The 13,351-nt window shown below is 35.6% G+C and overlaps 2 protein-coding genes across 5 annotated transcripts; one reads left to right on the top strand and one right to left on the bottom strand.

Annotated features, from left to right (window-relative positions):
• On the bottom strand, nt 1-7,477 carry LOC102616128 (PH, RCC1 and FYVE domains-containing protein 1). 3 transcript variants are annotated; one of them, XM_025098806.2, is made up of 8 exons: nt 7,311-7,477; nt 6,462-7,234; nt 5,759-5,971; nt 5,384-5,494; nt 4,323-4,691; nt 4,105-4,212; nt 620-995; nt 1-312 (listed from the first exon to the last, which is right to left on the bottom strand). In XM_025098806.2, exons 2-7 carry the CDS (start codon nt 6,798-6,800, stop codon nt 666-668), a joined length of 1,470 nt encoding a protein of 489 aa, XP_024954574.1. In that variant the 5' UTR covers nt 6,801-7,234; nt 7,311-7,477; the 3' UTR covers nt 1-312; nt 620-665. The 3 variants fall into 3 exon arrangements, with proteins under 3 accessions (XP_024954574.1, XP_015383137.1, XP_006464722.1); XM_015527651.3 differs by lacking the exon at nt 1-312 and having other exon boundaries at nt 408-995; XM_006464659.4 differs by lacking the exon at nt 1-312 and having other exon boundaries at nt 408-995; nt 5,759-5,968.
• Nucleotides 7,478-9,162: 1,685 nt separating this feature from the next.
• LOC102616613 (uncharacterized) lies at nt 9,163-12,963 on the top strand. 2 transcript variants are annotated; one of them, XM_025098817.2, is made up of 5 exons: nt 9,163-9,556; nt 10,354-10,482; nt 10,879-10,929; nt 11,438-11,489; nt 12,514-12,963. In XM_025098817.2, the coding sequence occupies exons 2-5, from the start codon at nt 10,357-10,359 to the stop codon at nt 12,699-12,701; spliced, it is 417 nt and encodes a 138-aa protein (XP_024954585.1). In that variant the 5' UTR covers nt 9,163-9,556; nt 10,354-10,356; the 3' UTR covers nt 12,702-12,963. The 2 variants fall into 2 exon arrangements, with proteins under 2 accessions (XP_024954585.1, XP_006464724.1); XM_006464661.4 differs by having other exon boundaries at nt 9,164-9,556; nt 12,511-12,963.
• Nucleotides 12,964-13,351: the final 388 nt, after the last annotated feature.

The following is a 13,351-nucleotide window of genomic DNA, read 5'->3' as shown; positions in this document are numbered from 1 at the left end:
TTAAAAGCATAACAAAAAGTGCTTCTCAATTCAGAAAACCCAAAAAAAAAAAAAATTACAAGCTCCAATGTTCTGGAATCATGCAAAAGCACAACTTTCTTAGTTATGATATATTTCACATTGATTTTTGATAGTATAAAATAATATCAAGCTTATTTGAGAAGGGAAAACCTTATAACTGTAGTACATTTGTTTGCAGTATTTCCAGAAAGCAAAAATAAATTAAAAAAAAAGAGCCAACAATAATTATTCATGCATTCTTGGCGAGATTCCAACCATAGATCATTTTCCTTTTTCTCCTTCTCTTTCAGGCTACAAGGACCACTTAAAAGCTAGTTAGCAGAATAGAAACAACAAAAAATTGGAGAAGACATCAGTTGATAGACGAAAAGCAGGAGAAAGAAATATAAAGTCAATGGAAATTCTTTGCACTTTGACGACTAAAAATCATAGTTCACAACAAAGGTAAAGAACAAAAGAAACTATCGCGTGCAACATTTTTTTCCTTAATACAACAGTGACTTACACTGCACTCAGGTTACAAGTTAATGAAATTTTACAAGAAAGCTGATGGGAAATAATCTTATCATTCATCAACATAACAATACCACAAACTAACCTCCGCAAAGCAGATCATAGCAACTTGTAGCAGATTACCCAATTTGTCAAGCAAGACCTGTGTCTTCTTCCATTTCTTGAATAAAAATTTCAGTTGGCTCAAGACATCCTCTCAAAGTGTCATGCCCAAGTTGTGCTCGCTCATTGTCTCCAAACCCAAATAGTCGTCCCCGGTCAGTGACTACAACAGTGTGGTAGAGACCTGTGCTGATTTGAGAAACATGATGAGCTCTTAAGCTATCAAGGATTCTGGGCCTCAGCACTTTATCTGACACTCCCCTGTCTGGAAACCCAAGGCTTCCAAAGCCCATCCATCCGAAGCCATACACAGAACCAGTATCAACCAGGACAAATGTTTTTCTCTTTCTTGCACAGACCTACAAGATGTGAAGGAGAAAAGTCAGTGATAAGCAGTCTCAACATTGAGCATTGAGAGAAATATCTAAAGCCTGCCCTCAGTCAGTAAGAGCATTGAGCCTGCCAATGCATTGCATGACAGTTTGTGTTCCCAGCTAATAATATTAACTTTATTTTTAATTAGCTGGCTATATTTTTATATAGCGGAAGGAAACCTAGGAAACTCGACAAAGCAAACTTGGGTTTCATGCAACCGCATTGCCTTGAGGCTCATTAACAACATTTGCATGCCAATTTTGACTTGCTCGAGTTTACAAGACATCAACCATATGCAGGTTAAAAAAATACTGTCATGACCCAACACAAACCTGACAAGATATTATTCGCTTTAGGCCTTAACAAGGCCCGCACTGTTTTGTTTATGGAGCTCACACACCCCACCACTTCCACCAATTAACCAAACTTTAATCATTCAACATATTTACTAATATAAAATAATATATTCTATAAAATACATATAAAAGAAAAATAATCGAAATGAAACTTTAATCATTCACTTACATATTATAAGTATAAAATACTCTATTCTATAAAATATGTATATATAAAAAAAAATGAAACAAATTTTAGGTTTTACAACTTCTCCCCTCCTTAAGAGAAATTTCGTACTCGAGATTTAAAACCTTATCTTATTCTTGAAAAAGCTGAGGGTACTTCTCTTTAATCTCTGCTTGGTTCCCAAGTAGCTTCTTCCACAGAATGATTTGCCCAATAAACTTTTGCTAAAGGTATAACTCTTTTTCTTAAAGCTTGTTCCTTCTTGTCCAAAATCTACATCGATTGCTCCTTGTATGACATATCTTTCGAGATCCGAATAGGTTGGTAATCCAAGATATGAGAAGGATCAGCAATGTACTTCCTCAACACCGACACATGAAACACATCGTCAAGCCTTGAAAGGCTCGGTGGCAAAGCCATTGTGCCAATTTTCTCCAGAATCTCAAAAGGCCCAATAAACCTAAGGCTAAGTTTACTTTTTTTCCCAAAACATAAAACTCCTTTCAAAGGTAAGACTTTTCAGAAAACATAATCCCTAACTTGGAACTCCATATCACGTCGATCAGCATAAGTCTTCTACTTACTTTGAGCTATAGAGACGCTCTTGTATCAACTTAATTTTTTAAGCAGTAATCTGAATTAATTCTGGTCCCAATAGTTTTTGTTTCACGAACTTGGTCCCATCAAATAGGTGACCTACACTTCCGTCCGTATAAAGATTCAAAAGGCGCCATGCCTATGCTAGAGTAAAAGGTGTTATTGTAAGCAAACTCCACTAAAGGCAAATATTCTTCCTAATTACGTCCTAAGTCCAACACACAAGCTCGTAGCATGTTCTCAAGAGTTTGGATAGTCTTTCTTAACTGTCCATCGGTTTGAGGATGAAAGACAGTGTTGAACCTTAACTCCATCCCAGATTCCTTCTGCAAACCACTCCAAAAACTAGAGGTGAATCGTGGATCTCTATTTGAAATAGTGGTCACTGGCACTCTGTGTAATCTCACTATCTCATCTATATAAAGTTGCCCTAGCTTCCAAAACTTGTCAATACTCTTCTTTTTTTCCATTTCTTTTATACATGTATTTTATAAATAAAATATTTTTTACTTATGTAAATGAATGATTAAAGTTTCATTTTGATTATTTTTTTTATATGTATTTTATACAATACATTATTTTATGTTAGTAAATATGTTGAATGATTAAAGTTCGGTTAAATTGGAGAAAGTGGTGGGGTAAATGGACGCCCTAGAAACAAAACTGCGCAGGTCTTGTTAAGGCCCAAAGTGAACAATATCTTGCCAGGTTTAGGTTGGATCATGACAAATGATATCAAAGTGGCGCCGCGTGTCCTCTTAACGATGGTGAGAAAAATCTCAACGAGAACGGTGAGTTCCTAAAAAAGGGTATATGTAACAACCTAAGCAAATCCCACATCGTCGAAACACGGGAGAAATGCTCGGTTTAGAAGAGATGATCCATACCTCCATTGGCAAGATTCGTTTTGGGGTGCATGGGTGCCCAAAAACAAAACTTATACGGGCCTTGTTAGGGCCCAAAGCGGACAATATCTTATCAGGCCTGAGTTGAGTCATGACATATGATATCAGAGCAGCTCCGCGTGTCCTCTTGAACGATGGTGGGGCAAACTTCAGCGAGGACGCTGAGTCCCTAAGGAGGTTGTATGTAACATCTTAGGAAAATCCCACATTGACAAAGTACGGAAGAGATGCTTGATTTATAAGGGGTAATTCACACTTTAATTGGCAAGACGCGTTTCGGGGTGCATGGGCGCCCTTGAAACAAAACCATGCAGGCCTTATTAAGGCCCAAAGCGGATAATATCTTACCAGGTCTAGCCCGTGCCAAAAAATTGAAAAGTAAAATTATACTTCACCAGGCAAAATGAAATGAAAGCCAATTACCTATAAATGAGACATTGATATTGAGAAAACTTGGACTAAAAGGTTTGTAGATTATCACGAGTAATCTTAGACTTTTTGAATGGGGCAGTTCTCTGGCCATGCTTAAAAGCAGCAGCAATGTGCCAAAAGTTCTCTAGTGGTTTCTCATAGTCAAGAATCGAATGGGTTGTATAGGTTTTATTGTAGTGCTTTAGTTATCAATTGGTCCAAATTATTCTTTTTAAAATCCTAATAGAGAAGAAGGAAGGTAAACTCAAGTATGAAGCTATAACCCACAAAATAGATAATCAGGAATTTCCAACTAGAGTCTGATTAATGGAGTAATGATAGCTCTATTCACCAAGATAATGGAAGCACCTTAGGTTGACTAGATGAGCAAGCAAAAGTAAAATACCAAACCCACTATTTGGAACTATAGTATCTACATTTTCTAGGATCTTATGCTGGGAGGAAAAGATCCATCTAGATATGTTCAAGAGATCGAAATTGGAAGGAATCAAATGATTATTCTGATTCAAGCAATTCTTACAAGTTACATCTGCCTTGTTATAACAACTAGGACATGCAATGTTCTTAATAAATGAGAAACAATAAATTCATTCATTATACTCAATCAAGAATAATAAAAGTTACGAATGAACTTAACCTGCACAGCAAGGTGGCTCTTGAGGCTGCTCAAGGGTTCTGGAAGAGTCTTATCGATCTCGTCACCATGGCCTAATGCACCACAGTAGCCTTTGCCCCAAGTATATACCTACAGCCAGCGGAGAAGAAAGTTACAAAAGGATTGCCAAAAGCAAGCACTCAAAAGAGATAAGCAAACAAAAAATACAAAAGATAAATCGTCTAGGAGCAGAGACTAACATATCCACTTGAATCAAGAGCCACTACATGTTCATCACCAGCAGAGACACGAACAACATGAATGCCCTTTCTCCTAAATGTCTGTATTGCACGTGGCTGGAGCTCATCATGCTGCTCTCCATGTCCAAGACAGAAATTAGAACCAGAACCAAAGGAGTAAACTACCCCATTTCCAGTTACAGCCAACATATAACTTGGACCAGCTGCAATCTGAACAACAGAGCCAACTTCCTCAAGCGGTGCAATGCTTTTTGGTGTTGGCCTATCTAGAGTGTCACCATGACCAAGCTGCCCATGGGTGTTGCTCCCACATGTGTGGACATGACCTCGTATTGTGAGAAAACCAGTGAAATTAAGCCCTGCAGTGACCTGAAATATACATTTATCCTTTTAATTTTGACGCAAAACATGGTAGAATAATGATATTACAATTGCAAAGTGGAAAAGAAGAATTCGTTGAAAATCACTAATAAACAACCATAATCACATAAGATAGAGATGAGGTTACTGATCTAGTATGAAAGGAAGGCCTAAAACCCACTCTAAGGTCATCATTGATTTTTCGTCTCCACTTCTAAACATGTCTTCAATATGTAAATAAAATGATGCAGCAGTATATAAACAATCACTCAGGCTTTGAGACCTTCAATAAGGTCCATTTGTATCACTGCAAAACTTGGCTTCTGAAGTCTTGAACTGCTTAGTAGCAGAAATCCTATGGGAAGTTAAAACATATCAACAACTACTTTCCTGTATTGTGTCGTATATGTCAAATACAGCAGAGAGATCATTACAAACACAGAGCTAAGATAGAATTTGTAAAAACCATGGCCATTACCTATCGGAGGATCATTACAAACACAGAATACTAGAGCAGTATCAATAATTCCCAATGCCATCCTTATTGATATCAAAGGACAAAGAAGCAATTATACATGTAGACACAAGCCTTGACCTAAAGTCAACTCTCATATGATTCTTGCTTTTCGTATCATAATGAAACTCCATCCATCTTAACAAACATTTAATTCACAATATAACAGTAGTGATGTGAACTCTACCTGCTTGCAAGGAACTCCCTTCAGTGCTTCTACAAGCCTAGGCCTAAATATGGGGCGGTTTGTATCTCTATGACCACAGCAAAATGATGAATTATCTCCGCATGTGAAAACCTACATTTATAACAGGAAATCAGAACCAATAGAGTAAGGTATGGATCAGCTTGAAATCTGTAACCCATAGGCAATGGTGTACAAAGAAGTTTAAACAATATGAGAAACAGAACTCAGCTTTATTAGAATTGCAAGAAAGAATGAATTCGAAAATTCCTGTATAATTATGGCATGTGACTATGTAAAAATAAAATTTCCAGAGCATGTTATATAGCATACATTCAACAATCAAAAGCAACACCAGCTGAAGAAAAAATTACAAACCTGTCCAGACTGCAAAACAAAAGCAGCATGATTCTCGGAGGCTGAGACTTGGACCACATGTGCAGCAGATGGAAAATTAATACGGGTAAATGAAACACATTGTGTTGTTTCAGGACCATGACCAAGAACACCACAGAGACTAGAACCACAAGAGAAAACCGATGAATTACTGATAAGCAATGTGTGATATCTTCCAGTTGTAATCTGCATCTGCTGAGGAAAAACATAACAATTAATAAAAACATAACTCTTCTGCAAGTGTATATCGAACAAGAAAGAAGGGTAGGGATAAATAACAAGCAGGAAAGAATAGCATAAGAAAATGAAACATTCGAATGACATGCTATTCTGTTGAACTAGCATTATCTCTGCAAATTCTGTTGAGTTTTCACTTCATAACATTCTCAGGGAATGCAATAAAACAAGTTATCATCCAAGTTATTTTAAGTCTTTTACTAATGAAATTTCATTTTTCCTAATTCTTTGATGCGACCATCATCCAATAAAATTGGACAAAGAAATAAGTAGAATATCATAATTAACTGGGATTCCAATCACAAAACTTATCAGCATAGATGCGCGATATGTTCAAAAATGAAACTGCTACTTTGTTCTTTTAAAACCTACGTTGCAAATGAGCTTATAATCATTCATTCAAAAATCAAAATCAAAATCAAAAGAAAATATATCAAAGAAATAGTACATTGCCTGCAGAGGTTTCGACAATGTCAGATGAATGCTCCACGGACTGCAAGAACCTCAAAACCCGCTTCCAATTCCCATTACACCGATTCAAGAGCTCTATTTGTACATTCCTACTCATCCCTGCATATATGCTGTGCAATGCACAAAGCTGAGATGCTGCTAAATCCACCAACGACCGAAATTTTTGGGGGTACAACCCATGACTTCCTCCAAATGTCTTAGAAGTCAACTCTAAATGTGCAAGGTCAACAGCAGAAAGCCGGCCCGAGGTCAAAATCTCAAAAATCAAATGAGAAGGCAATTCCTCGATCGAAAACAACCTATATCTATCAGCCATTTCCCAACAATTTTCACTATTCCAACTCCAAAAAGACACCTCAACAATTAATCGACAAATGGAGCTCAAAATTGCCCACCTTCAACTCACCAGATAATTATGCTCCTCAAAAAACTCTAGTAAAACCAATAAGACTGGAAGTAAACAAATTCAAAGCCACTGAGGGAAAATTATGGATTACAATAATAAGTCAAAGATCAAATTTTTAGACGAAATCTAAGGCAATTGATACAACAAATAAAGAAAACATCAAAGAGAAGAAAAGCATATGAAATTGAGCTCAATAATGGGGGCCTAGATGCCAACTTTACAAATGACTGATACACTGATCGGAAATAACAAAACATCAGAAGAGACCAAACCAATCACAGTTTCCCAAACCACGTCCTGAGATGAAATTATAGTAAATACGAGAAAAATTCAGACCCCTTCACCTGCAAATTAAGCACAGATGAATCAGACAAATGGCAGCGAAATTAGAGTAATTATAATACAAGTTTGAAGCTTTACCGATAAAAAGCAATAATTGGTTGCTTTTCGGTGCTGAACTCTACTTTTACTTGTTGCATTAACCGAAAAATGGCGAAATGAGGATTAAAAATTGCGAATTGATTTTGGAAAAGTTAGGGTTTTTGGAGTCCTTTTATACGACAATACGTCGTTGTCGTTTGGTTGAGCACCGAAGAAGGAATCTACGTGGACAGAGAAAAAGTTCACTGTAGCCGTCATAAGTTGATTCGGCTCGTCGTTTATTGGTTTCTTAACTGGTTCTGTCAGTATTAGTGTGACACGTGGTGGGTTGTCATTTCTCCACGTGGATGAAACAGTAGGAGAGTGACGAGAGTTACGTCATGTGTTACTTGATCAACGCCTCAGGAAAGAAGTAGTTAATGTGCGAGTAGAGGAATTCGTGTAAACGCGATAAAAATTTGACACGTGTCAGAGTTAACGGAACGGTTGAAGTTTTGGCGCGCATCAAGGGCCGGTGGCGCGCGAAAAAAGCATAGACCTAGTCGTGCAGTGACGGTCTACTGACAAGTCATTTCCTTAGTGGCTAATTTAAGTACTTTTATTTCTTTATTTATTGTAGGGTTAATTCGGTCGTGTCCCCAAATGTTTCAACATATTTCTCCGCACACCTAAATGTTTCAACAATATTCAATCCACAGCTAAATTCGTTAATTTGACTATTTATTCTAACGGTCAAAGGGTAAATTTGGAAGTTTATACCCTAAATATTATTTAATAATGATAAATTAAATTTATTTGATAAATTAATTGATGGGATTATTATTAATTACTTTTGATTAAGAATTTTTAATGTAAATATTAATTATTAGATTAATATTTTATCTCATTTAATTCTTTTCTAATTCAAGATAAGGGGTATTTCAGACATTTCATTAACTTTCAAATAACTCCGTTAAAAATAACGGTTAAATTAACGGAATTGGGTGCCCAATGAAAAATGTTGAAAAGCTTGGGTGCAAGATGGAAAATGTTGAAAGATTTGGGGGTTAGGTGGAAATAACCCTTTATTGTATTTCTTTTTTAAGTTTTAGTAATTAAGTCAAATAAATGTTGTGAGGTAGCTAGCCCCAATTGACCTTTATTTTTGAAGATATATTGTCCTATTGTTACAATCACACTTATTCTCAAGATAAAACTATTTTAAAAATAATGTTAAAATTTTCAAATAATGTAGTTGAGTCTTTGGAAGGACGTTCTTTACATTGAAACTAACGTAGTTATTAATTAATAACAAAGAATTAAATTGTACCAGTGATAAAAGAAGCGAAAATTAGGTTTAATGAAATTAATGAAAATTTACTTTTTGAAACTTATAAAAAGAAGAGCGTAAGAGACCACGTTAGCCTTAGTCAATGTTGGGCTTTTAGATTGGGACATCGATCCTCAATAGTATGGGCCTGTCATTGGGCTACATTTGGGCCTTTTATTCCAGCCCCTTTTGCTTTGTGTTATTTATAGGCTTCTTCTCCCCAGAGTATTTTCCAATTGTTCTTATTTGCTTAAAATCGTTACAGCAAACTTGAAATTTTCCCCCATACACGTAAATTATCGCAGAACCCCCTAACTCAGGAATAGCAGCCTGTGGAAATTCTCTGCTCCTTCCCTCTTTTATACTCTTGTTTTAGTGTTCATACTTCAAAATTAACTTTGTGTGCTGCAGTTGCACTATTCGTTTTGTATTGGTTGACTCTAGGCTTGTTAAAAAAGTCCGGATCGGCCCGTGGCTTAAATAGTTAAATTTGAGGATATGGACTCAAAAATTTAAGGTCCGCACATAGTGGGCCTGATGTAAAAAGCCCGGGCTTTATTATATATAAATTTTTAAAAAAAAATCAAATTAAAGAAAAGGAAACGAAAACCCAAAAAAAAAAAAAAATTCAAAAGTGAAAACCCCAGTAGCCTATTCTCCCTAACTTGGTAAGCAGTAGCCTAAGGTTAAATAAAACAACCACACACCAGCCGCCGACCGTGCATCCACAGCCAACAACCACACCCTCAGTCCTCACTCCCTCACTCGCAGCCATCACTGCCGATCTTCGCAAGCCCAGCACGCTGCACCACGAGCCTCGAGCCCAGCACCCAGCAGGCAGCCAGCTAGTCACGCGAGTCGCGAGCACCAATACGCGTTGAACCTGGCACCAGCAGCGACTGCAGCGCGACGCACGGACGCCAACAGCAGCGAACCCACTCTGGCTTGAACACAACATACCCACGCGATCTTTGAGGTAGAAATCATCCCCATTTTCGATTTTTTCATTTCTTGTAGAAAAAAAAAATTGTATTAAATTTGAATCTATATATACATACATATTAATGTGAATATGTGATTATAAAGTTACAATATTGGTTAATTTGATTGTATACCTATTAATTTCTGTATTAATTTTGCAATAAATATTAATGTGATTATAGTTTATAAAGTTGCAGTTTGGTTAATTTGATTATATAAATATTAATTTCTGTATTAATTTTTCAATAATCAATCTTCACAATAAAGTTACTATTTGATTAGGAAGCATCAATGTCGATTTTTAAATTGCATTACATGTTTATGCATTTAGATTTTCAACAAATTTGAAATTGTAATATTTATAATTTAACAGAATAAAGAAACTTTGCTGGTATATTGGGTTAGTTTGTTTTTTGTATTAGTATTTATAGTTTATTATGTTGTGTTGCTAGTGTTTTGTGCGATGGATAACCATCTATAAGTTAAGTCTTTTTTTTTTAATGTTTATAGCTTTATTAAAAATTTATAATAAAATATAATAAAAGCCCAGGCCCTCTCAAGATTACGGGCTTTCAGAGGGATTGGGCTTGTTTCTGCATACATGGGCTTGGGGCTGGGCCTGTAAAAGCCGGGCCCAAGCCCGCAAATTGCCCACCCTATTTGACTCCTCGTTCTTGTATAAGTTTTTTTAACTTTTCTTTAATGGGTAGCTTACTATTTGGGTGTTGATTTTTGTTCTTTTTTTTAATTCTTAAAAAGTCTTGAAAAGTACTTGTTTGTTCCTGTGTGTAGGCGATGGATGCAAATGCAATGCAGCAGCAGGGTCATGAGGAGGATGATGAAGAAGAATTTGCTTTGCTTGATCTTGATGTTTTATCTGGAAATTTTGATATCCCACCAAATGCGCCTTATGTTCTTTCTGTATGTGGTAATTTTTTTTTTTCAAACACTTATTGTGCGCTCATAGATTAATAATTTTTGCTCTTTCTTTGAGTTTGTTACATTACGTTTGGCCTATAAAGGGTTTATCTTTTGAAATTAGGTATTATGCTAAACAGATTGAAACAGTTTGCATGCATGCATTTGACTTGTAGTTTCATTGCTTGAGGTGTTATTTTGGTGATGATCCTATTCAATTACTAGCTTTTAGTATTTTTGCTACATGTATGCTTTCCTACACATTTGCACTGTTTACTTTAATGTAGATGATAACGGCTTCTTAATTCTTCTATGGGTGCAATATTCTGTATGCTTTATATACTTTTCCTATGATTATTCTGCTGCCTGTCATATATTAATTTTTCTCCTGCATTGCAGGGTCTAGACACTTTGAATCCCGTATTGGTTATCGACAACAAAATAAAGCTGGTGAGTTGAATGTTTGTAAAGTCCTGTATTTTACCTGTTATTGACTACATCTATGCTTAAACCAAATATGAGGTCACAAAACATGTATCAGTGAAAATTTTAAATATTATGTACAATATTTTATATAATTATGGAAAATGAGAGAACTCTTTATTTAAGTATGGTGATACTAGTTTATCCATGCAATAGAGTCAATTTTCTCGGGATGACTGTTTGGTCTACAGAGTTGTTCCTGGTGGCTAAGGGATTTTCTGGCTCCATTTTCCTTCTTTCTCTCCTTAAATTCGTTGTTGTTTAAACTCTACCACTACCTATTGAACATATGTCTTCTTGTATTTTGAATTAGGACCAGAGAACTTGATAAGAATGAGTGAAGTTGAACGTTTTGATTTTAATTAGAGTCAGTTTGTTCTGCTTTTGCTATTGGATGACCGCACCAAGCATTGGGGATTGTTTAAATTTTTTTTTTTTAATGAAATTAAGTTTGTCTGATTCACACTCTTTTCAGATTGGCGAATATGAAGAAACAATTGGAACATGCTTTGCTTTTGCTGAAGATGGTGAGACACATTACTCTAGCTTTCTTCTTCACATGGGCTAATCAACAATCTAATTTGAAGAGATGTTTATACTATTTCCCACAACCTGATATAGCTTCTTTGAAGTTCTTGGTTGAACTGCCAAGTCTGTGGAGGCATTTTTGGTTTAGCACAATAAGTGCATAGAGCACTATTACATAAGCACGAAATGTGCACCAAGTTGGTTTTTTGATTACCTGGTCTCTGTATTCACCTACCACCAAACTTGTTATATTTGCATTAGATGTTCATTGCAGTTATTTCCCCTTGTCAAATTTTGGTTGAAAGTTCTGACATAAAACCTTAGGATTCCGAAACAAGGGGCCAGATCCATATGAGTCCAACAACCATTCCCATTTGCAGTTTTCTTTTTATCATTCTGTCTTGGAGTCATTCCAGTCTTCTTTTTTGGTTGATATTCCTTTGATGCATTCAATGATCGGGAACCTGATAGACTGCAAAGGGGAACCAAATGTGAATTGTAGGTATTGAGTCAATGTTATTATTTTTTTATAGTAAAAATATTTTGCCACTTTTTGTACCTGCTCCAATTAGAATTGCATAGTTGGTACCATGAATCAAGCATGTCTTGTCAGTTGATAAACCAGAGTACTAGTCCATGAACGAATAAGTTCATCAACTATATCCTTTATTACTTTTTCTCATGAAGCAGAGGGTTCCTAAAACTCCTATTACTACTTGGACTATTATATTATGTTCAAATTTATTGTACATTCCAAATGCAAAATGAAGTTTTACTTTAGGAGTGATGATACAGCCACAAACGCTTGTATAAACTTATCTTGTACAAACTGATGTGACATTAATTTATTGGTTGAATGAAAATATAAAATAATATAAATAAATCATATGGGCCAAGAAATATTTAATTTAACTAATTTTATCATGTCACATCAATTTGTACAAGATAAGTTTGTACAAGAGTTTGTGGTTATATCATTACTCTTACTTTAGTTGTGCTAATGGGAGATTTTCTTTGCAGAAGCTGCTCCTATGGTTCATGAAGAGGCAGGATCATCTGAACTGAACCTTTTCTCAGGCAAATGCATAATAGATTCAAATCAAGCTCCAAGAAAGCAAGTGAAACCAGTTGCCCGCCTTCATAAGATTCTAAAGTTCAGGATTTTATTAGACGGTGATGTTCAAAACAGAACAACAGGACCGAGTGTTTGAAATCTACAGGAATTCGACACGGGAATCTGAACCTTTGTATATTGAAGAGAAACTGGTTGGCCATAATCAAGCATAATTATGCCCGAGTAATTTGATACGATGTGATCTGCACTGCCCTGTTGGTTTTTGTGTATGATGTTTAGAGAAATCATGAGAGATCGGTGATTGACAATGTGGATAATTCTCAGTCAGTTCTTGATCCGAATGCTTACAGTTGAAAAGAAGATTCATATATTTAAATTCTCTAGTTCAAATTTCTATAGTCTGGTGGCAAATACATCACAATCACAAAGACCTTCAAATTTTCAAAATTTGATATTTTTTACTTCACTTCTTGTTTTGCCTGGAATAAGATACAATTTAATTCAGTAACATTAAGTGCATGGCTACTGGAAACTGGAAGGAATCAAAAGCTTCGACAGATTTCTATTGTATCTAATGATATGCGCACAACATTATATCTCTAGTAATTAATATACAACATTCAAGTGCTGTTAACGCTAAATGACTAATCTATACTTTACCTAATTCTCTCCTTTAATTTCTTAAGCCTTGAGCTCGTATATTCATCTCAAAGACAAAGCATTGAGTTTTTTTTTTTTTTTTTTTAATAATTGATAATTGTTATTTCATTGTTTGTTTCATCTTAG

The sequence above is a fragment of the Citrus sinensis genome, chromosome 9 (genome assembly GCF_022201045.2).
Source record: "Citrus sinensis cultivar Valencia sweet orange chromosome 9, DVS_A1.0, whole genome shotgun sequence".
NCBI lineage: Eukaryota > Viridiplantae > Streptophyta > Magnoliopsida > Sapindales > Rutaceae > Citrus > Citrus sinensis.
Note: the sequence above shows the minus strand (reverse complement) of the source record. Positions and strands in the feature narration are given on the sequence as shown.